Genomic DNA, 24,951 nt, shown 5'->3' on the forward strand with positions numbered 1-24,951 from the left:
TTCTGTATGTGAGGCATTAAATTTTGCCATAATTATGCTGGAAACCTCTGTCCCTGATTGCTTCCCCATTGGAGTTCCATGTGTTTGAGTGTTGTTTTACTGTTATCATTTTAGAGGTTTTTTTTTAATATTGGTAGCCAGATTTTATCATGGTTTCCTCCTTTCTGTTGAAATTGTCCACATGCTTGTGGATTTCAATGGCTTCTCTGTGTAGCCTGACATAATGGTTGTTAGAGTGGTCCAGCATTTCTGTGATCTCAAATAAAATGCTGTGTCCAGGTTGGTTCATCAGGAGCTCTGCTACGGCTGACTTCTCTGGCTGAAGTAGTCTGCAGTGCCTTTAATGTCATTGTTTACTTAGTCCAAACCTAGGCGATATTGCTCAACCAGGGGAACATGTTACACGATCAGGACAAAATGAAACCAATGCTTCCTCTTCATCCTGGAAAGAAGTGATGAGTGGAGTGCCGCAGGGTTCCGTCCTGGGCCCAGTCCTGTTCAACATCTTTATTAATGACTTAGATGAAGGGCTAGAAGGAAGGATCATCAAGTTTGCAGACGACACCAAATTGGGAGGGATAGCCATTAGTCCAGAGGACAGGAGCAGGATTCAAAACGATCTTAACAGATTAGAGAGATGGGCCAAAACTAACAAAACGAAGTTCAACAGTGACAAATGCAAGATACTCCACTTAGGCAGAAAAAACGAAATGCAAAGATACAGAATGGGGGACGATGCCTGGCTCAAGAGCAGTACGTGTGAAAAAGATCTTGGAGTCCTCGTGGACAACAAGTTAAACATGAGCCAACAATGTGATGTGGTGGCAAAAAAAGCCAATGGGATTTTGGCCTGCATCAATAGGAGCACAGTGTCTAGATCTAAGGAAGTCATGCTACCCCTCTATTCTGTTTTGGTTAGACCACGTCTGGAATATTGTGTCCAATTCTGGGCACCACAATTCAAGAGAGATATTGACAAGCTGGAATGTGTCCAGAGGAGGGCAACTAAAATGATCAAGGATCTGGAGAACAAGCCCTATGAGGAGCGGCTTAAAGAGCTGGGCATGTTTAGCCTGCAGAAGAGAAGGCTGAGAGGAGACATGATAGCCATGTATAAAATATGTGAGAGGAAGTCCTAGGAAGGAGGGAGCAAACTTGTTTTCTGCCACCCTGGAGACTAGAACGCGGAACAATGGCTTCAAACTACAGGAAAGGAGATTCCATCTAAACATGAGGAAGAACTTCCTGACTGTGAGAGCTGTTCAGCATGGAACTCTCTGCCCCGGAGTGTGGTGGAGGCTCCTTCTTTGGAAGCTTTTAAACAGAGACTGGATGGCCATCTGTCGGGGGTGCTTTGAATGCGATTTCCCTCCTTCTTGGCAGGAGGTTGGACAGGATAGCCCACGAGGTCGCTTCCAATTCTATGATTCTATAAGTAGTCTGCAGTGCCTTGAATGCCATTGTTTACATAGTCCAAAGCCAGGCGATATTGCTCAGTTCAACCAGGGGAACACGTTACGCGATCAGGACAAAATGAAATGACAATGGTAGCAACGCAATTATAGAGAGGGACTATATAAAAGAAAGGAAAGAAGGGCGCCCACCCTAGACCCCTTTCCCAGGGACCGCTTTCAAGCCAGGTTTCAAGCCAGGGAGCAGTAGGGGGTCCCTCGGGGGCGTGGCCTCTTCGCTCCTCGGGCTGCCAAAGAGGCCCAGAAGACCCCGCCCCCTCTGCGGCGTCTACCAATCGGCGCGGGAGTGGGCGGAGCCAAGCGGATTTGGAGTGGGCGGCGGGCGCCGGGGGAAGCAGGGTCTGCAGAGGCGGGAAACGGGCAGAAAGGAGCAGAGCCTCCGCCTGTGCGTCTCTGCACGGTTCTCTTCCTCGGAACTGCTGACAGTCAACCAGGGGGAGCCCAGAGGCGCAGGTAAGAGGGAGAGGGAGAGAGAGGAAGGAAGGAAGAAAGGGGGAGGGGCTCACACTTTCCAAGTTTCCCTTCCCTTGGGCACGCCTTCCCCAAGCACCCCCTGCACTGCCTTCCAGTCCCCATTGCCTTGCTCTCTTTCCCCAATGCAGAACGAGAGACAGAGGAAAGGAGAGCCCAAGGAAAGGAGATGCATCCTAAGTCTACCTGCATGAAAGGACACCCAGTCGAGGGATTCCAGCCCCACCTGGGGGCCCTTCCACACAGCCCTATGTCCCAGAACACCAAGACAGAACATCCCACAATATCTGAGTGTGGAATCAGATAACCCAGCTCAAAGCAGATAATGAGGGATTTTCTGCCTTGATATTCTGGGATATAGGGCTGTGTGGAAGGGCCCTACGTCTGACGAAGTAGACTTTGCGGGTTAAAACTTGTCATGTTCAAACTAATCGAATTTAGGGCCAGAGTCCTGATCACTGTCCTATTTCACATCCCTTTGTGTGTACTTAGGATGCATCTCTACCATAGAAGTCCTGCAGCTTGACACCACTTGAACTGCCAGGGCTCAATGCTACTGAATCCTGGGAGTTGTGCTTTGACAAGGTCTTCATCCTTTGAGGGCTGATGCCTCACCAAACTATCAATCCCAGGATTTTATAGCATTGTGCCATGACAGTTAAAGTGGTGTCGAGCTGCATGAATGTCTTGATGGACCCTTCCATACAGCCCTATATTCCAGAAAATCAAGGCAGAAAATCACACAATATCTGCTTTGAACTGGGTTATCTGAGTCCACACTCAGATCATGTGGGATTTTCTGCCTGGATATTCTGGGATATAGGGCTGTGGGGAAGGGTCCAAGGTTTTCGTCATTCTCTGCCAAAGAGTGCTGGTACTTCACCAAACTATCAATCCCAGGATTTCATAGCGTTGTGCCATGACAGTTAAAGTGGTGTTAAACTGCACTAATTCTTTGGCATAGATTAGGCATGGGCAAACTTTCTAACTTGGGGGCCACATGGCAAGCTGGAGCGGAGTGGGTGGGCCGGGAGGGAGGGGATTCTCCCAAGCCCCCTCCCTGACCTTTCCTCCCCTCCCTCTTCTCTTTTGGAAGCATAAAGTGAAGAAAAGACAGGAAACGTTTGGATCCCAAAAGGGTTGGCCTTGGTCAGGATGGGATGGTGGGTGGGAGAGAAAAAAGTGTATCCATTAGACCCCATATTGCCTACTCCTGATGTAGATGTCTAGAATCCTAGAGCTTGAAGAGACCCCCAAGGGCCATCCAGCCCAACCCCCTGCCATGCAAGAAGGCACAATCAAAGCACCCCCCCCCCCCCAGACAGCTTCTGCGGAAAAGCCTCCAGAGGAGGAGACTCCACCACACTCCCAGGCAGCCTATGCTACTCTCCAGGAGGTTCTTCCTAATCTTTTCAGTCGAATCTCTTTTCCTGCCATTTGAAACCATTGCTTCCTTGTGCCTTGGTCTCTAGAGCAGCAGAAAGTCAGTCTTGCCCCTCCTCCTTAACGGGACATGGTTCTCTACCTTCTCTTCTTCCAGCTAAACATCCCCCAGGAGGAAAGGTCGAAGGAAAAAGAGAAGGAAGGGTGGAAGGGGAGGGAGGGAAGAGAGAAGGAAGGAAAGACAAGGGAAGGAAGGAAGAGAGGAAATAGAGGGTGAGAGGGAAGGAGGGAAGAAAGAGAGGGGGAAGACAGAAAGGGTGGAAAAGAAGCAAGGAGGGAGGGAGAGGGAAGGAAGGGGGGAAGGAAGGAGAGAAAAGGAAGGAAAGGATGGTGAGAGAGAAAAAGGCCTGAGAAAAGAGCCTAAGGGGTGCATCTCTCCCCCCCCCCCCCGGCCTGGGTTTGCCCATTCCTGGCATAGATGCACCCTTCTGCACAGCCATATAACCCAAAATATCAAGGCAGAGAATCCCACAATATCTGTTTTGAACTTGGTTATCTGAGTCCACACTGCCATATATTCCAGTTCAAAACAGAAAATGTGGAATTTTATTCAGCTGTGTATCCAGTTTAAGGCAAGTTTCTGCCTTAAACTGGATTATATGAGTCTGCCCTGCAACATAATCTGGGACAAACAGAAAATCTGGGATCAGATCCTGGGATACAGGGCCTGTCTGGGAGGGCCCTTAGTCTGTGAAAGTTTATGCCGCTAACTTCATTCTCTCAGGCCCCTTCTACACACCACATAAGATCCAGATGATCTGTTTTGAATGGAATTATCTGGCAGTGTAGATTCATATAATATAATATAATTATAATATAATATAATATAATATAATCTGGATTATATGACAGTGTAGAAAGGGTCTTAGACTCTAAGCTGCTTCCAGAACCCATGGCATGTTAAAGCCACAAGTTTTCAAGCATATTTATACATTTGGACGCTTGGGCAAATCACACACTCTCGGCCCCAGAAAATCCCATGATAGGCTTGTTGTAAATGCATTTAGGGCTGCACAACAGGAATACCAAATTTTTTTTACAAGAGCTGTGTAAGATCAAATAGCTGATCTGTTAGTGTATTTGCTTGGCAAAGTAAGTTGCCTTAGTGCCCTTCCACACAACCACATAACTCATAATATCATGGCAGATAACCCACAATTTTTGTTTTGAACTGGGTTATCTGAGCCCACACTGCCATATAATCCAGTTCAGTGTGGATTTTATACAGTTGTGTGAAGGGGGCCTAAGAGTCAAAAGCTTCTTTGAGGAGGTTTCTTTTGCTATGCATACAATTCTAAGGACTCGTCTTAATATGTGCAGGTGTTTCTCATGTTTCCAGTTAAGTCAGAAACCCACTGAAAGTACAATTGAAAAGCTCAGAAAGTTGGAAGGCAGCAGATTAACAGTTGTGCAAGAGTGGTGTTTCCCTTCTTTTTCAGGGCATTGGAGTAGATGGTCCCTGTGGATCCTTCCTATTCTGTAATTCTGACTCTCCCCTAGAATAGCTCCATTCCAGATTCCTTCCCCAGAGCTTCCTTTCTTCAATAGTCAATTTGTTCTGCACACTTCTATAAGTTTGGGCTTTAAGATCCTTTCAGACCTTTCTTTATTGTGCTTTTAGTTTTGTTTTAATTTCTATACATGGTTGAGTGGAGAAGACCTTTGTTACGCTGACATGTCTGTGGTTTACCCAGCAGAGGTCTCTTCCACATGGCTATATAAAATCCACATTGAACTGGATTATATGGCAGTGCGGACTCAGATAATCCAGTTCAAAGCTGATATTCTGGGTTATATGGCTGTGTGGAAGGGCCCAGAGATGTCTGTCTCATCATGCCCCACTCTGCTTAGACTATGAACTGCTAGTGAGAAAAAAGGTCATTAGGACATAGAAAAGTCCTTGATAGAAAGAAAAATGTTATGACAGGAACTACTGCAAATCATAATGACTTTCCAACTCCACCCACTATTCTTCTAGCTGTTGGAAAACTTTAATTTCCTTTGTGATTTGTGATTTCTTTGTTCACTTCCCCTCCCTTCCTCATTGTTGGAAAGTCAAAACTTCCTTTGAGATTAGCATTATGGACTGGAAATTTGCCAGGTATCAACTGGATTTGACTTGGAATGTTTAGATGTGCAGTTGTAGCTTGTTTATTCCATTGTGAATATTTTCAGGCGAGGATCCAGCTAAGGTTTGAGTTCCAAAACATCTGGAAAATCTGTTCCACCTTTTTACTTCTTTCCTTTCCATTGAAATCAAACAAACAAAACCCAAAACAGCCATCCTTTCCAAGGCTTCATTTACTGCAGAGTTTAACTTTTCAATTTGCTGTTTAAGGCATTCATTTGCAGGTTTGTCAAGTCCCATTAATGTAGTTGTTAGGACTCTAGAGAACAATTTTAATTATAAAATGTGTAACATGATAATGTTGGGGATGGGATAAATAATTGCTACTGGAAAATTAATGTGTCATTTCTTGAGCTGGAAAAAAACTGCAGAAAATATTTTATAGTCACATTTATTAATGATGATGATAGTATTCACCGATTCTGTTCGTGTGTCCCTAAATTTTAGTTCTTCAAAAATACAAAATTAAGGAAGGCCTAAATATTCGGCACTAAATCCCATCTGATAGTTTAAGCTAAGCATGCTCATCTTTGGTTAGTACTTGGATGGGAGACCAACAAATACCAAGTTCTGTTGGCTATATCTGAGGAAGAAATAAGCAACTATACATTATCTCAATGCCTGCATGTGCATTATCTCAATGCCTGCATGTGCATAGTGTTAACAGGGTTGAGGATGAAAAGAAGGGCCCCTTCTACACTGCTATATAATCCAGATTATCAAGGCAGATAATCTATAAAGACTTCTTTGAACTGGATTATCTGAGTCTACACTGCTGTACAATCCAGTTCAAAGCAGAAAATCTGGATTTTATATGACAGTGTGCTAGCTGAAGTGGTCTTTCAGAAAGCATATGGACTTGGAGTATAATTTAGCCAAATATTAGTTCCATGCTTTAAAATAGAGGTGTTAATTGCTTTTGAAATTCTCTTTCATTAACAACAGTTCAAAGTAAAGTTACTTAATGTGGCTAAAATGTGCCCTCAAACAAACAAATTTGGTTCTGTTGTGATTTAGGATTTTATCATTGGTTTTGCAGAAGTAGGGTCCACCACATTAGGAAGCAGAGCCATTATGTCACCCTATTAAGTGGAGCTTATTAAAAAAGAATGTAAAACATTTATGAATGATAAAAATAATAAATTTTATTTGTACCCTACCCCATCTCCCTGAAAGGACTTGGAGCAGCTTTCATCAAGGAACATGGAATCATAGGCAAAACTTAGCAGGCATCACACAACAGCAGAAAAATGCAAAATGTAAACAAAGATAATAACATACACATTGTTTGGGGCTTTTGAGTAATTACTTTGTTGGGATTAGTAGTTGAGTATGTAGTACATTCAGTATCAGAAATTAAAAAGAGGAAGCAAAACATTTACCTGGAAGCATAACATTTGTAAGCTGAAAAACAAAATATTGTTTCTCAATGGGAAATAAATATGAATACAATCTGAATTATTAATGTTCTTTTCAAAGAAGCAGATGCAATTGAACAAGTCTGGTGAGAAGTTAACATTGTTTTTCTTCGTTTCTTCTTTATGGATACAGGACATGTTTGATTCGGAACAGGGTGCTTGCATCTTAATGTTGTGGAAATTAATGGGATGTAAGAGGGAGGGTCTAAAGCCCTAATTGTTGTTGTTTTTCATGGATATATGATTGCAAATCCTTAATGTCAGATGCCTTGTATCTATATGCAAACTGCTAAATCTAGCATAGAAGTCAATGCAGCTATTTGCTGTTTGGCTGAATTGGGCAAAAAAAAAAAGTCCTTTGGAGCTATATGGAAGTCTTTGGTCCTCCAGATGTTTTGGATATCGGCTCCTAGACCTTCTGACTGTTGGCAAATCTGGCTGAGGCTTCTGGGAAATAAAGTCCAAAACACCTGGAGACCAAAGTTTGGGAACCATTGGGTAAAGGAAATCCATTCAACCAGTTCTTGAGTAGTGTATTAACAAATACATCCCATTGATTTCATGGATCTGCTCTAGTAGGAGATAATAACAGGATTTAGGCAATTGTCTTTTCTGGAAAAATATGGATCTGTACAGCTAAAATAATAGGAGGAAAACAAAGATGGAGATAAATTATGCAATCCTCTTTAGATTTGTCCCTTCTTCTATCTTTTCCCAGCCAGTCCTTAGCAGTCTTGATATTGTTTACCTCTTGGTAGAAGATTGCCTATTACGTGCAGACAAAAACTATGTAACTATTAAATAATAACAAAAAGTGATGAGTTCACAGCAGGCGTTGTTTAAATAATATATTAAGCGATGAAACATGTGTTCCCTTGTCTTTCTGCCTCTGACAACACAATTTGTGTGCAGATGCTACATTATTGCTAACTCATCTTTAAAATGTATGTTCTGCTTTCAAAAAGCATCTGTAGACTAAAGAAGAATCTCATTGCACTTTTTAATCTAATTTTTCTGCTTTTAAAATTAATGAATAACCTAAATGAACTTTCTGTTTCTTGCCGCTGAACAAGACTGTGGACTTCTACTGTTATGATATATTCTGTTTGCATTGGTAATGATAGAGTTGTCTTTCAAATCCCATATTACCAACCACTTGTAGGGAAAACCTTGATGAATATATATCTCAAGGGAGAGATTATATGACAAGGGGTCACATTAAAAGAGTAAGATTCAGAGGGATCTGGAGTTCCTTGCACCCATCCATATCGCATACATTCTCTATTTCACTCCTCATTTCATTTAAATTCCACTCTGTTTTCCTCCTCCATCATCCAAATGAAGATCATTGTCACCCTCTGTGTTGCATTTAAGGGTATTCCTAAACTTTATAGCAGTGTTTATAATAGTAGAATAAGCCTTGGTTAATACTGGAATGGGAGACCAATTCTACCAAATGCTGTAGGCTATGTTTCAGAGGAAGGAAGTGGGGAAACCATCTCTGAGTATTATTTGCCTAAGAAAACCCTATGACATTCATGGAGTCGCCATACACCAGCAGACAACTTGGAAGCACACATACATAGGCACACAAGGGACTAAGAAGATCTAGATAAGGCTCAGGGGGAAGAGAGAAACAGATGTAGGGAGGCCAAGAGAGCAAACGAGTGAGAAAGAGAAATGTGCTATATTGAAACAAAAGTATCGGAAATGCTTGTGTTGTTGTAAACATGAAGCAACAACATCTGGTGACCTTAAAATTTACAAGAAGTCAAGCTGTGTTGTATTTGTATTATATATTTTGAAGCCAACATCTGGTACTGTAAATGAGGCCTCATATATAGCCAAATTAATGGCCAAACTTCTTTGGCAAGTCAAGTACTCCTGTGTTGCATCTTCCTATGATTATGTGCCATGGAGTGGTTTTCCCTCTGTTTGGTGAGCCAAGAAGCAGTGTAAAGCATGTAATTTAATTAAAGAGTTGTAATTGATCCTTTCTACTGTAGTCAATGCTTTTTGCTCTCCATGATCCAACCCATACTGCACTCTATCCTCATCCCTCTTGGTTTGTAGAATGAATTTTGTTCAAAAATGGATGTTTTCTGGACCTACCTGAAAATTCTAGGGAGTGAACTTGAGTCCTTTTGCAGTCAAAGTAAGGGCAGTCTATCTTGGTTGTAATCCTAAAGTGTGGTCCATGGTTTAAGTGTTATTTCCCTTCTACAGTTTGAAAGAACAAGTTGTATCCTGATGAGAGAGAAAAATCCAAAGCATGTATCAAGCTGATCTTTGAGAATGTGAATGATCTTTCAGTGCAATTACATTCATTTGATAGTCAACTGTGGAAGGCAATACCTTGGACCATGTAATTAAAAAGAAGAAACTTATGAAATGAATGGAAGCAGCATCTTCCATGAAATTTTTCTTGTCTTGAGAAGTAAAAAGATGGTGTGAGTAATAAGGCTAGGAGCAGTTTATGTAATGCTTTCATATACAATTATTGTCCTAACTATAATGCTTATGTTTTTCTCTCATTATATGCAGGAGTCAAGAAAAAGCATGAGGAGAAAATAATGAATAATGAAGCTTTTTTGATTGGAGAGAATCATATCTCTGCATTTTTGAATTTTTTTCTCTTTTAAGGATCTCCTGAAATAATTCTTTTAGTGGAGTGACATGCCGGATCACTACTGTTTTCTGTTCAACAGAAGTTATAGGATTGCAGGAAGGAAAAGCACAATATGTTTCTGGGATGTACAACCTCACATTTATAGTTAAGAAGTCATGATAAATCATACTGTATAAAAATTCCAAACTTGGTAAAGGAAAAGTGGCAATTTTCAAAAGCTTCAATCTGGAAATAAGATTCTTTGGTATCATCTCATCTACTAGGATGTCAGAAGTTAGTGCTAATTTGACTTTCAATATGAGCACTTCATTTGAAGAGCCAAGAAATGGACTCTCAAGAATGGGACACAACATTGTTGCTATTTTTCTTGGACTAATTCTAGTTTTCGGTTTCTTGAATAACTTGGTTGTCCTCATTCTCTTCTGTAAGTTTAAAACCTTGCGCAACCCTGTGAACATGCTGCTGCTGAATATCAGTGCCAGCGACATGCTAGTCTGCATCTCTGGGACTACACTCAGCTTCATATCAAACATTTATGGCAGATGGATTGGAGGAGAACACGGCTGCAGGTGGTACGGCTTTGTCAATTCTTGTTTTGGTAAGAGATTAAGCACTTCTCTTTCACTGTTCCAGGGATAATTACTACTAGAAGAAATGTCACTGAACATAATGAAATATTATACAATATATATAAGTTGAGGGCAAGTTTGGAGGCTCAAATCATGGATTTTGATGTGACCTGTGGGTAAGTCAAGGGCTATTCCAAAAAGAGGGGCCGGAACAAGAACTTTCTCAGGTGACCAGCCACCACAGGCGATTACTGCCAATTTCCCTGCCCAGGCATTCAACAAAGGTTTTTAACCTCTTCCTTTTCTTCTTTCCTTCTCTCTCTTAAAAATAAGTTAAGGCACAGTAGTAACTCTTTTTCCTTTTGTGATAAAGAACCTTTCCCTTTTCTGAGTAGAACGATAAAAGGGTCTTTATTTCAGGAGAACTTGAAAGAAGCAAAGAGTTGCTGCTGCTACAGTTTTTCCACCCAGGCATTTTGAAAGGTCAGAAGTGGGTGCTACAGCAGATTGAGTAGAGGGGGTTGGTACTTCTTTTAAGTTCTCCTGGGATAGATTACATTTTCACCTTTTGCTGCTCTATACAGAGAAAGTGATGATTTGTTTTTTAAATAAGAGATAATGTACACTGCTTACATTGACTTTTATAAGTTTATCCAGTTTTTGGGGCTGATTATTGACTAAAATTTCTAGAGATATATATGAGTAGCTTCCCTCTTCTAGCTTTGTTTGATGTTCATGATATATTTATTTATTTATTTATTTATTTGCTTTATTTTTATACCGCATTTTTCAGCCTAATTCGGCGACTCAATGCGGTTTACAATGCAATTTATTACAATAACAATTAGTTAAAAACACAGTATACACAACGGACAATACAAACGACACAACAACACAACATAGTCATCAACGCCTCAGTAAAAATCAGATTCTGTTCTCGTAATCCTTCTACCATTCCTTGTTCATTTATACCGTCTTCATGAGTTCAATTGCCATGTTGACCAAACGCCTGTTCATAGAGCCACGTCTTGACCTTCCTCCGGAACTCCAGCAACGAAGGGGCCTGCCTGATGTCTACGGGTAGGGCATTCCATAGCCGAGGGGCCACCAGCGAGAAGGCCCTGTCCCTCGTCCCCGCCAGCCGCGCCTGCGACACAGGCGGGACCGAGAGCAGGGCCTCCCCGGACGATCTTAACGTCCTCGTCGGTTCATAGGTGGAGATGCGTTCGGAGAGGTAAGCAGGGCCGGAACCGTTTAGGGCTTTATAGGCTAAAGCCAGCACCTTGAATTGTGCCCGGTAGCGGATTGGCAGCCAGTGGAGCTGGCTCAGCAGAGGAGTGGTATGCTCCCTAAGTGCCACTCCCGTTAGTAACCTGGCCGCTGAGCGCTGGACCATCTGCAGCTTCCGGGCAGTCTTCAAGGGCAACCCCACGTAGAGCATATAGTTACTTGTTACCTTCATAAGCACTTAATTAGTTATCTTGATTAGAATCCTCAGGCTGAGATGCATACTTCTTAGTAGCAGGGGTGTGCGATTTGGTTAAATCCTATTCTGTTTTTGGTATCCAGATTTTGGTAGACCCCCAGATCCATTTTTCGGGAAACGCCTGAATTCAGTCAGGAAAAAAAATCTGTTTCCTGATCCAGCAACCAAAAGATTTGGTAAGATTCGTCCCATTGGCCTCAATGCAGAACTTATGAGGTTCCCCTTTCTGTCATCTTTAGGGAATCAGTCTTAAGAAACCATCCTTTCTGGGATCCCTTCTCCTTGGACCTTTTCACACGCACCATTGGTAGTGCCCGCCCCACACCATTCAGGCTTCTCCCTCATCCCACAGAGGAAAGTCTAAGCCTCAGTAAGCCGGTTGGGTTCAGGCTTTTAAAAGGGAACCTTGGCTATTTCTCCCTCCACTCTCCCTTCTTTCTTCAGTCTGGGTTTCATGTTGCCAGAGGTAGCTGGCATCCTCTCAGCTTCCTCCTCATCACATGGGTGGAAGCCTCTAAGTCAGGTCAAGGATAGGAAACTTCCCATCTTTATGGAAAGACGGGAAGCCTCCCATCCTTTCGGGGAGCCTTTCTCCTTATATCTTTCAATAAGACCTGAGTTAAAGGCACCAGGCTTAAGAAACCACACTTTCTGGGATCGTTCACCCTCAACACCCTTTCAACAAAGCCGAGTTAAGGAAGGCACCCCTTTCAAACACTTATTTCAGTGGGAGCTACACTACCTGTAGGAGCATTAGCCATTCTTAAAAAAAGATATTAGTTACCTCCTCATTTTATGGTGGCTTTAGAAATGATAAGATATGTCCTCTACCCACATTTGAAGCTTGCCTTGTGTGAAGGCCACCATTAGTGACAGTTTCCTAAGTGTGTAGAAACTAAACTGCTTATTTATTGCTGTTTGAATGAAAAGCTCAAGCCATGCAGAGCTCTGAATGGCACTGAGAATTTAGATCACTAATCTGTGTTTCTCAGAAGCCTGCTCATAACAGAAAAAAATGGAAGCCCAGCTTGGCTATAAGATGCATCATGACTCTCTTCTGTTCTCAACAGGCAGGGCTCATAGGGAAACTCTGTGTGGGTGTATGGCTGCCGCTCCACGTGTAGCCGAAAGAAACAGAAAGTAGTTGTTTCCAGCAGCCATGTGGTTTGTTGCAGCCAGAAAAAAAATGGTGGCAGAGCCTATGCTGTTATGGCTGTCCAAAAGGGCTGAACCAGCCAGAGCCCATTTGTAAAAACTAACTACATTGGCCTTCCTCTGTCGGTGATCCGGAAGCTCAAGTTGGTACAAAATGCAGCTGCTCGGCTTCTTGCGGGAATTCCGATGAGATGCCACATAACCCCAATCTTACTACAGCTGCATTGGTTACCAATTGAGCACCGGATCACTTTCAAAGTGATGGTACTCACTTTTAAGGCCTTGCATGGTCTGGGGCCGATGTACCTGAGGGACCGCCTCACCCCCTACCAACCCCAGAGATCCCTCCGTTCTGAGGACCAAGGTCTATTGGAAATTCCCAGTGTCAAGACCTTTCGTCTAACAGCAACCAGATGCAGAGCCTTTACAGCAGTGGCACCATCACTCTGGAATACTCTGCCACCTGAAGTCCGTGCCTTGCAGGACTTATTAGCTTTCCGCAAGGCATGTAAGACATACCTGTTTCGACGGGCCTTTGATTGTTGATTTACTGTTTTTAAATTGTTTTAAATTGTGTTAGATTTTAGTCATTCTTGTAAGCCACTCCGAGCCCCAGGGGAGTGGCGGCATATAAGTTTGAATAATAAATAAGTAAGTAAATAAATAAATAAAATGTACACAACCCTGCTTAGTAGTCCTGGATCTGAAATTTTATTTCCTGCTGGGATGTAAATTTTTGTGCTGTAGCAGAAAGCAGTTTGGAAAATCATTTCAGGGAAGACCTAGGCATATCTCCATGAACACTTTATCCTAAGGATGGGGGTGAATCAGCTCCTTGGTGGCTAGATGATACACAGACCTAATTCAGGTTAATGTAGGCCAAGGCTGCCTGACACATCCTTGAATTGCATCAAAAAACCTTACAGGTTGCTATGGAGTTTCCCCAAAATTTGGAAGCAAAGGTGCACTCTGGACCCATGTAAACAGTTGGACTGGTTCCGAGATGGAATTGGTCACAACTTACTCAGCCATCCCGCTTTCCCCAGTTATGGGCATACTGAGGATATGGATGGCACTTACTGCCCTCCCACACAGAGTATTTCTCTTTAACAAGAAGTCCTAACCATTTTAATGATTGTGGTGACTGGGATAACTGTAGTGGCAATTATTTTTTCAATGCATTACTGTAAATGATCAAGGTTGCTTCTGTGCAAAAAAAAAAAGTTTACACACTGGCAACAGTTGTTGACTAAAGTGTTCAAATAGTTAATTATAATGACTTTTAAGAGTTTTTGGTCAGGAGAAATCTTCAAATGACAAATTCCAACTTCAGGAAGCAAATGTTTGTGCTTGGAGTACATCCTTTGACACTACAACTGTGATACATTGGTTTGAGTAGTGGACTTTAAGTTTAGGAGACATTGGTCTGAATTCCCATTCAGCCCATGCAAATCCAGTGGTTGACCTTGAGCAAGTTCTTGTTCCCAGAGGGAGGTAATGGCAAACCACCTTTAAATAAAATCCTGTGATAGATTTGCCTTTGTGGCATCAAGCAGCAGCAGTAGGAACAACACATCTTTTGATGACTATGTGTTTGTGGATTCACAATTTAATGTGGCTTTCAGGTGCTATAGCTTAAGAAAATTAAGTGGCTCCCTAAATATATCATTGGTGACATAGCAAAAAGAACCTAGATGCTCTGAGTCATTTTTATGTAAAGAATGATATGTAGGACAAGAGAAAGTTAGATTCATGGGACCAGTTGTTCAAAGGATCTGAGTATAGTCTCCCTTCATATTCACAGATACAACCACCCACAGTTTTAAAATATTCAATAAAAATTCCAGAAAGCAAAGCCTGGTTTTATAGTTTTATGTAAGGGACACAGTTTCCCTCCTACTTGGTATCGGGGGGGGGGGGGGGGTCATGCAATCAAATCCTAGCAAATAGCAAGGACCCACTGTATTCACTCATATTGACCTTTTTGGTTTCTTGTGGTAACTTTGGAAAATTGAGAACAAAAAATCCAGAATGAAGGCTGTCATTTACTTTTGACTTGGCATTGAATTTATGAAGGATATTTGTGCTGTCGCACGCTGGGCCTGTGCAAAAGACTGTAGACAGGACATAAATTCCGTGTGCCCAATGGGACGCCAGGGCTACCTCAGATTAAAGGCCCTTGGATTTCCTTAAAACAGAATCTTTAGATTGCTTAAAGGTTCAACAATGTTCTTTATCAATGAAAACAAACAGGTACTTTAAGGCTTTCTTAACAGTCTATTGGCTCTTTCAGTCTTGTCCACAGGGAACAGGCACTATCTTCATGACTGGTATTTTAACTTATGGGGAAATCCTTAACTTCTCATCTGGGCAGTCTTTCTTTGCCTCTGTTGGCATGGAGCCCCTACACCCGGTACCAACTGTTTCTGGCTTCCGCGAGTGACCCTTACCAAGCAGAGCTTTGTAGACTTCCAGAGGGAAAAGGAGTTCAGGTTTTGGTGATGGCTGGCTGAAGTCCCTCAGCAAAGGAGCTGTAAGGCTGTATAATCCTTGGCCAAGCTGTAGGGCTGTATAACCCCGGCCAAGCTGTAGAAGACGAAGCTTTCTAAAGGAGCTCTTGGTATTATGTCCTGCATGGAAAGCTTCTCTGTGTGGACTGAACCCAAAAAGGCTTCTATTCCCTCCAAAAACCCCAAAAGGGGGCAGGACCAGGGAACCTAACTATAATTGACAGGTGGCTTGCCCTATGATTGCAGCCAAAAGAAGCCACCTATCTGCAGAGTCCCTGAAACTTAGGACTAAAACAAACATTAAGCAAACAAAATTGGAGCTCCTGGTGCAGTTGTACCTGCACAATATCGTTTTTACGATTTTATTTCTTTTATATATTGAAAATAATCTTTTGACAATTTCTTTTGTACAGTTTAGGAAAGATGATGGCTTCATGGATCTGAAATAGCTAGGCCTACCCAACAAGTTGAGCAACGTTTTAGCAAAAACATGATTTAAAATATTAATTCCAATGATCTATTTTTTATAATATTTTTATTAAAAAATATTACATCTCCATGACAAATAAAACAGATATTCACAGAACAAAAATGACATGAATTGTACAAAAGAAATTGTCAAAAGATTGTTTTTCAATATATCTATATAAATAAAAATGTAATGTTCGTTTGTGGGATTGACAGAACTCAAAAACCCCTGGACGAATTGGCACCAAATTTGGCAGCAAAACACATTCTAATCCAATCTATGTCTTCCAAAAAATCTTAAAAAATGAAGGGGAAATGACTTTAATATCCCCCCCCCCAAAAAAAATACCTAACAGAGCATGCGCAAAAGGCCCTCTCCCCAGCACGCGAGAAGACTGACGCACCAACTGTTCTGAGGGAAGAGGAACCTTGCCCTGGAGTCCCTTTCCATGCGTGGGCCCTCCTTCCTTCCCTCCCAGTCTCCTTCCTCTTTGTCGGCCCCAACAAACACAGACCTCTCCTACTTCTTTTCCCCCTGGAGAGGCGGGTGTGTGGCTTGTCCATGTGGATGCTGCTCGCCAGGCTTCACCTTCCCTTGCCTGGGCACCTACGAGAAGGGAGTTCTACAGCCCTCCGCCTTTCAGGGCCTGGTGGGGCAGGAGCCATTTTTTGAAGGTGGACCTTGCTCACCCACATTGACCCCTTTTTTCTGCCTCAGCCGCAGGGCACCTTCCATAGGACCCTGCCTGCGTGCCCATCTGCAAAACAGCGAAGGCATCCTGCAGCCATGGCAAAAAGAAGAAGGGGTGGGGTGGTGCTGGGTTAGCGAAGCCCTGCAAGGCTGCCTTCCTGCTGGAGTCCAGGCAAGAGGGAGAGAAGGGAAGGAAGGAAAGAGGGAGAGAAAAAAGGAGAGAAAGAAGGCAGGAAAGAGAGAAGGAAGGATGGAAGCAAATAGCAAAGGAAAGGAGGAAAGAAAGAGGTAGAGAAGGAAGAAAGAAGGAAAAGAACAGGGGGGGGGGGGAGAGAAGGAAAGAAAGGAAGAAGAAAGGAACGAAGGAATAGGGAAGGAAGGAAGGAGAGAGAGAAAAAGGGAGGGAAGGTTGGCCACAGCAACGCTAACAGACCAATGAGTGTCTATCACTCATAACCTCCCCCCCCCAAAAAAAAACCAGTGGAAAGGACTTAAAACCCCCCAAAAGATAAATGATAAAAAGATAAATGACATACAGAAAAAAGGGAAGGAAGAGGGAGGGGAGGGGAGGGAGGGAGGGAGGGAAGAGGTAGAGAAGGAAGGAGAGAAAGAGGAAAAGAAGAGGGATGGAAAGAAATGGTTAGAAAGAAGGAAGAAGAGAAGGAAAGAAAAGGAAGGAAAGAGGGAGCGAAGGAAGAAGAGAAAGAGGGAGAGAAGGAAGGAAAGACAAAAGGAAGGATGGAAGCGAAAAATAAAGGAAGGAAGGAAAGGCAGAGAAGGAAGGAAGGAAGGAGAGAAGGAGTGAAAGAGGGAGGGAAGGTTGGCCACAGCAACACGTGGCGGGTACAGCTAGTAAAAGAAATAAAACTGTAAAAACAATATCCTTCATAAATTCAATGCCAACTCAAAAGGAAATGACATTTCTTTAATCCAAACAGGGGAAAGTGACATCTTAGATTAAGTCCCCGAACTGAATAGCTTGTAGGAGGTGGGCAGGCAAAAGTTAAAAGAGCACCTTTTCTTTTTTTATCTGCATCTTCAAGGACTTCTCCTTTATCAAAGACTTCATCTTCCAGTATTATCTTTCTGGAATGTAGAGTTATATTTTTTTTCTTTCTTTTTCTTAATAAAACCAGAGAATATGGTTTTTGCCATCTTCCTGCTCTCTACAGCAGGGGTTCTCAAACTTTTCCAGCCGCAGAGCCTTTTTTGAAGCAAAAAGTTTCTCATGAAGCCCCAATAAATCTTTATATATTATATATTTTATTTTATATAATGTATATATATCCGGCATGGGCTGGGCCAGTGGCAAATTGAGTGTGTGTGTGTGTGTGTGTGTGAACTAATTCACACATTGCATTTTTTTTTTACAATATTTAAAATAACAATTTTAACCAACATAAGTGAAACTTAACAGTATTTCAGTGGAAGACCCTCAGGGCCATCCAGTCCAACCCACTTCTGACATGCAGGAAAAATACAATCAAAGCAGTCCCAACAGATGGCCACCCAGCCTTTGTAATAATAATAATAGCAGCAATCCATACAGGAAAATCACAATCAAAGCACCCCCGACAGATGGACATCCAGCCTTTGTGGTGGTAGTGGTGGTGGTGGTGGTGGTAGTAGTAGTAGTAGTAGTAGTAATAATAATAATAATAATAGCAACCCATGCAGGAAAAACACAATCAATCATAGAGTTGGAAGAGACCACATGGGCCATCCAATCCAACCCTCTTTCATGCAGGAAAAGCACAATCAAGGCACCCCCAACAGATGACCATCCAGTCTCTATTTTAAAGCCTCCAAAGAAGGAGCCTCCACCACACCCTGAGGCAGAGAAGTCCACTGTTGAACTGTACTTATGGTCAGGAAATTCTTCCTAATCTTCAGGTGGAATCTTCTTTCTTTCAATTTGAACCCTTTCTCCCAAGTCCTAGTCTCCACAGGAGCAGAAAAGTAGCCGGCTCCCTCTTCCTTATGATATCTTTTCAAATATTTAAACATGACTATCTATATGTTGTATGGTTTAAGCTTTTAAGAAATTAATTTTGGTTGATAAATAACCCTTATTGTTTACTATGCACCAGGTAACATGTTTTTTCTTGAATTTTGCACATTCACAGTTTTACTTTTTTGAGTAATATAATGTTTGACTAACTATAGAACAAAGTGCTATTTTAGGAAAAGTAAGATAATTGCAGTTATATAAGGTAATTTGGAATGCAAGATAATTATCACTAGTTTACTTTTGAAATATTTTTGAAAGTGGGTATTGAAAGATATTCTTTTGTTCTGTAAGAAGTGTCCAGAAAGATTGCTATAATTAAGAATGTAAGCAGGCTTGCTGAAACGAAGATAAAACTAGCTAACCCTGGGATTTTTATATAGTAGGGTCTTATTTACTGCAGTTTAGCTCCAACCACCCCAGTAGATGGTAAAATCCATAAATGCTCAAGATCCATTATATACAGTGGTGTGGTAAAATGGAGTCCTTTGTGTAAAATGGCTTGCTTTTTAGAATTTTGATTTTTTGGAATATTTTCAAGCAGTGGATAGTTGAATCTGTGCAGAATCCGTGGATGAGGAAGGCTAACTGGGACAACCAATCTATTTTCTCAATTATTTTCTTGCTAAACCTTTCCAAATAATTTTAAAAGCTGACAAATATGCTTTCCCCATTACTTGCATATGTATGTTTTTGAATATTTATTTATTTATTTACCTTACTTGTATACCGCTGTTCTCAGCCCGAAGGCGACTCACAGCGGTTCACAGCAATAAGAAACAGCAGAATTCAATGTTACAATATAAAAACAGTTAACAACTTAACACATTACCCAATTAATAAACAATAAACAATTAACAATTTCTACAATAGCCATTCACTATCATCTCATCATTAAAAACATGATCCAAATTCGTCATCCATTATGAATACAGACATTCCCCGAGTTACAAAGACCCAACTTAAAAACGACCCATAGCTAAGGACAAGGGTGAGACAACAAGAAGTGAGAAATCTATCCCTCAGAAGGGAAATTCACTCCTAGAAGAGTTACCATGGGGAAAAGGTGTCTCCACTGAAGCTTTCTCACCAATTCTTGTTTTCGTAATGACCCAACATTTTTAAAATCCAATTAACATAAGACCAGAAAGTGAGGCAAAATCTTCTGAACAGGGATACAGACAGCAAAACCAAAAACATAGGGGTTTTAATCCTTCCTTATGCTATCCAAAAATGTATGTATGGTTGTATGTGTATATATATTTGGCTGGAGCTACATTTAAAAATATCTGTTCTGGCTTACATACAAATTCAACTTAAGAACAAAGTTACATAACATACCTTGTTTCAACTTGGTGACTGCCAGTGCCTGTAAATGGAAAATAAAGAATAGCTTTAGATTTAGATGCTAAGATTCAAATAGATTTTGTGGTTTTCTTTCAGAATGCCCTGATTAAAATGCAATACAAAATGTCATCATTATTTGAAAGGACAAAACTCAGTAATACAGGCAGTCATAGATAAGCATGAATCAGAATCCTTAACAGCATTTCCACCCTGGATGTAATGGGTTGAGATGGTATTTTTTTAAGATGAAGATTTTAAGACACAATGAAAAGTCAAAATTGGCTTTGGAAGCTCATGATATAATAGTGTATATCTTGTGGTCTTCTGTATGGTACAGAATGTAGGACTTTAACAGAACAATGGAAACGTGGGTTTGCCAAAGGGCATTAAGTATTTCTTGAACTGAGAGAGTGACCAATGAAAGTGTTAAGGAGAATGAATAAAATAATAAAGTGTAGGAACATATTGGGTATATGATGAAGACTGAAAAATACAGACTACTGCAGTTATCCAAGGAAAATAAATGGGAAAAATATGTAGGAAGGAGAATAAACTTTTGACTCAAATCCTTACTGAATGATTTAGGTACAAAGCACTGTGTTTGGAACTGTTGCACTGAAAGAAAGACTAGTAGACCATGATGTGTACAGCAAATAGAAGGGCGATGAGGAGGAAGAAGAATAACAAGGGGAATGACAAAAATTACAGAACACATCTAGGCCCAGATAATGATACTTAAGCATAGGAGAATAAGCAAAAGAAGTGTCTGAATGTCTGTGTTTTCCTTTTGCATAAGGAGCCTTTTTATAGTGTATTGAAGTGGGCTTTGAAGTTGCTGCAAGTGGCATATTTTGTGTACCTGTTAAGAATGTGATTCAGAACAGCAAGAACCAAAAATATAAGTTGACTAATGATTGTGAAAATAAATGTTGAAAAATAAGCATCAGATTCAAAACCTTTCTATGAATTGACTTAATTTAATTTGATCTACTTCTTAGTATTGTGCGGTGGTAAAGTCTGTAAGAGTGCACCTAATTTATTGATTTATTTATTTACTTTATTTGTATAGCGCTGTTCTCAGCCCGTAGGCGACTCACAGCGGTTAACAACAATAGCAGCAAAAATTCAATGATAACAGCAACGGGATATTTAAAAACAATTAACACAATAACAGATTAAGCAATTAATACAATAACCAATCACTGGCGTCTCATAACTGAAAACATGATCCAAACTCGTCATCCATTGTTCCGTTCCTATATTCATTGCACTGCCTATTCAAACGCCTGTTCAAATAGCCAGGTTTTCACTTTTCTCCGAAATACCATTAATGATGGAGCCTATCTGATGTCCATGGGAAGAGCGTTCCACAGCCGAGGGACGACCACCGAGAAGGCCCTGTCTCTCGTCCCCGCCAGCCGTGCCTGTGTTGCAGGTGGGACCAAGAGCAGGGCCTCCCCAGAAGATCTCAAAGTCCTAGTGGGTTCATAGGCAGAGATGCGATCGGATAGGTAACTTGGGCCGGAACCGTTTAGGGCTTTATAGGCCAACGGCAGCACTTTGAATTGTGCCTGGTAGCAAATTGGCAGCCAGTGGAGCTGGCGCAACAGAGGGGTTGTATGCTCCCTGAGTGCCACTCCTGTTAGTATCATGGCTGCCAAACGTTGGACTAATTGAAACTTCCAAGCCGTCTTCAAAGGCAACCCCACATAGAGAGCGTTGCAGTAGTCTAATCGGGATGTAACCAGAGTGTGGACTACCGTGGCCAAGTCAGACTAATTCATAGTGCAACCTCATTTTTAAATTAAAAATTCAAATACCTTTTCCAAGTATTGGTTTTGGGATCTATACTGCCCACATAAATTGGTGTAGAAGCAGATTAGCCTCATGGTGGCCAAACACCGCATGGGGCTGATCCAGAGTAATGCAGGGCAAGGCTACCTTAATGTGGCTTTGTTCTGCATTAGCGAGAGTCAGCATAAAGTTCAAATTCTGACACAGATTTTGTATTTCCCCCCAACTTAGGACCTGTGGGAACAATTGAGCTTAAATAGCCCATGGGCATGGAATGGCAGACCCCCTTTCCCCTGCCCTACATGAAATGGCAGTATCTGACTATGGCATGGGTCCTACCTGTTTGCCATTGTATGCAGTGACGTCAGCCAGGGTGACAGACTTTGTTAGGAGGGAGGGGGTTTCCTCCTCCTCTCCTCTTCCTTAAAGGTGAAGAGGTAGGGCCTGTGTCATGGCTGTGTCATGCTCCATATGGGGACAGTTAGGGTAGCTACCTCGCAGGTGCTGAATTGTATTCAGTGTCGCTAGGTGGTGGGGACTTCCTCCTGTCTCTGCAATGGCTGTGGAAATCCCTGTTTGGACCATAGCCAGGGTTGATCCAGCATTTGGCACACCAGAAAGGCACTTTATTATGGGTCAGTGTATATGCAAAAATAATTTTTAAAACCCTCCATAAAAATATATGTCAATATTGACAATGGCATTTACTGGGGATTGTATGTACAATAAAAATTTATATAGACGTTCCTCAATTACCAAGGCTTCTTTTGCAAAAGCCTTTTCAATCCGCTCAGTGTCTCTGCCCTTTCTTCTTGTCCTTTTCTGCTTGTCCTTTTCTAGCTGAAAGGGTTTTAAAAATAATACAAAGTATCGGAATTTGAAGGGCAGTGAAGAACTAGAGAAACACAAGCTTTCAATTGCCAGGTTACAAGGGCATGTAACCTGGCAACTCTGCAATAAAGCCTGAGCTGGGAAATAATTGACTATTTCTCAACAGGCGACCTCATCTGATGGGGTGAAATCAGTGTCCTAGGACACTTTCATCCCATCTTGGGGGTGCAGGCTGACACCAGACATCACACAATGTCATGTGACTTCCAGGGCAGGCCACTGTAATGGAACAGCCAATTATAATGGAGGTTTTGTTTATGTTTATTAATGGCAAGGGCAGGCAGAAGTGGATGCATGTAATTGGTCGAGGCATTGCCATGGTTACAAAGCCTCTGCAGTAGAAATGTATCCATTTCAGAGTGGCTAGCAGGAAAAGGGGCGGAGCCAACAAAGAGGAAAAGGGGGGACATTTTAAAATGAGTCAGTCTCTAACCAGGGGAGCTAGAGTGAAGAGGTTCCTAATTTAAGTTTGAGTCTTCAGCCATTATATTAAAGTAATAAAGGGACTGTTTGAATTAATCTCTAGTCTGTGAGCTAGAAGGAAGAAAATCCTTGTATAGGATTATGGCTTCAGTTGTGGTACTGAAGAATTAAGAGTCTAATTTGTGTCTAAGTCCTCAGTCAGGTGGAACTGAGAGACAGAGGGTTTTTGAGAACAAATTGTAGTGAGAATATTGATGGAAAGAAGTGTCTATAAGATATGAGTTATCCAATCAGAAGGCTGAGAAAGAATTACATTTGAGAGAGAAGGAAGTTACCTAACCAAGTTGACATAAGTTAAACCATTCTAAAAGTTATATAGTAACAATTTGATGTATTCACAAGAGTAAAAGATGTAACAATATTCAAGTGGAACTGAAGAAAAGTACTGTGTAACAAATACGCTTTATGTGCACAAGAATTCATAAATAAACATCTCATTGTTTCAACTAATATATGGGAGTCCCTTGTCAAGTTACAAGGCTGAAGATAAATTCCTGCATGTGAGTTGAAGATTATTTTTAAGTTACATATTGACTGCAGTATTTATATATCAAAGTGACATATAAAAACATTTATAATTGAACTCCAAGTAGCTGAGTTTCTGAGAGGTTTATTCTTCTTTCTCCCCTTTACCAGCATCATTGCCTTGGCTCCTACATACACATATAATTTTACTGGTGGCAGAAGGCGACATACTAAAAATAAATATAAAATATAAAAGAAAGAAGTTCCCTTTCCTGCCAGAGAAATCATTATACTGTATATATGTATATATATATCTCCACAGCCACACTCCCAGCTAGGGTGAAACGTCGTCAGATGCTTTCACCCCAACACAGGAGGCCTCCCTGGGAGAGTGACCCATTCCCCATTGACCCCTGTATAAACCACAAAAGGAGAGAAATGCTGAAAACAATTTCGTCTCACAAGCCACTTTCAGCAGATTAAAAAAGTGTAGAAATATGATTTTGGAGCAAAGACCTGCTATTCCCTAATATCAGCATTAGGAACATTAGAATAAAATATATTTCCAGTGAAGTGAAATAATGATTAAAATACTAAAGCACAATTATTGCTAACCAACATGTTGCAATTAGAAATAAAAGCTAGTTTTTAAAAAGCCAAATCCTGAAAGTTCCTGCTGGTAAAATAGTATTCATACTGATCTTGCACATACTATATACTCTAATGCTGATGATACCAATCTCTACTACTTCTTTCCACCTAATTCCAGTCTGTTCCGATGCTAAACTGGTGTTTGATAGCTGAAAGGACTGGAGGAGGGCAAACAAATTGAAGCATAAGACAAGACAAGGTCCTGGACAGTTAAAAAAGACAGATCTGGGAATAGGGGTTCATCATGTTTTTGATGGGGTTCCACTCTCCCTGAAAGTTCAGTGTCATAGTTGGAATGGACTCCTGGATTCATCTCTCATGACCTTATCACAAACGTATGCTTTGCCAAAGAAAAGAAAGGTAGTGGAGCAAATTCGTCAACTCATGTGGCGATCCCTCATGGCAAAGCTTCTCCCATCACATGTGGGAAGTGTTGCCCAAGCGGCGAGGAACAGTGCTGGAGTCAGCACAACATGGGCAGGCTCCCATGCTGGAAGGGAGCACCGTATGACACTTCCACTCCAGCTATGAGTGGGGCCTCCAGTGGAAGTCCAGCAAAGTTTAGGGATGGGCAACGTGCCCATTTGTTGCTAGGACACTTCCCAAGCCCCATCTGATGAGGTGTTGAGTCAGCAGATCCTGAGTTCAGCAGTGACTAGGAGTGTTGCTGCATAATTAAATTGAGTTCATTTCAAGAGAAGTTGGATCTGGTCACAGTGGTACATATCTTGTTTACATAGCATTTGGATTGCTGTAATGTGGCTATAAGTGGTTCTGCCTTTGAGAAGTGCTCAAAAACTTCAGCTGGTCCAAAGAGCTGACTACAGGGAGCACACAACCCCCTTTTGTAACAGCTCCTCTGGTTGCTAATT

The 24,951-nt window shown here is 41.5% G+C and overlaps 1 protein-coding gene across 1 annotated transcript in view; it reads left to right on the forward strand.

The window, feature by feature from the left end:
- Positions 1–1,770: 1,770 nt before the first annotated feature.
- Positions 1,771–24,951, forward strand: part of LOC132771550 (vertebrate ancient opsin-like) — a 100,771-nt gene continuing 77,590 nt past the window's right edge. The window contains exons 1-2 of the mRNA XM_060769706.2: positions 1,771–1,925; positions 9,477–10,159. Coding sequence (XP_060625689.1) covers positions 9,826–10,159 — 334 coding nt within the window. The 5' untranslated portion in view covers positions 1,771–1,925; positions 9,477–9,825. The remainder of the gene's footprint in view (positions 1,926–9,476; positions 10,160–24,951) is intronic.

The sequence above is a fragment of the Anolis sagrei genome, chromosome 3 (genome assembly GCF_037176765.1).
Source record: "Anolis sagrei isolate rAnoSag1 chromosome 3, rAnoSag1.mat, whole genome shotgun sequence".
NCBI classification, from domain to species: domain Eukaryota; kingdom Metazoa; phylum Chordata; class Lepidosauria; order Squamata; family Dactyloidae; genus Anolis; species Anolis sagrei.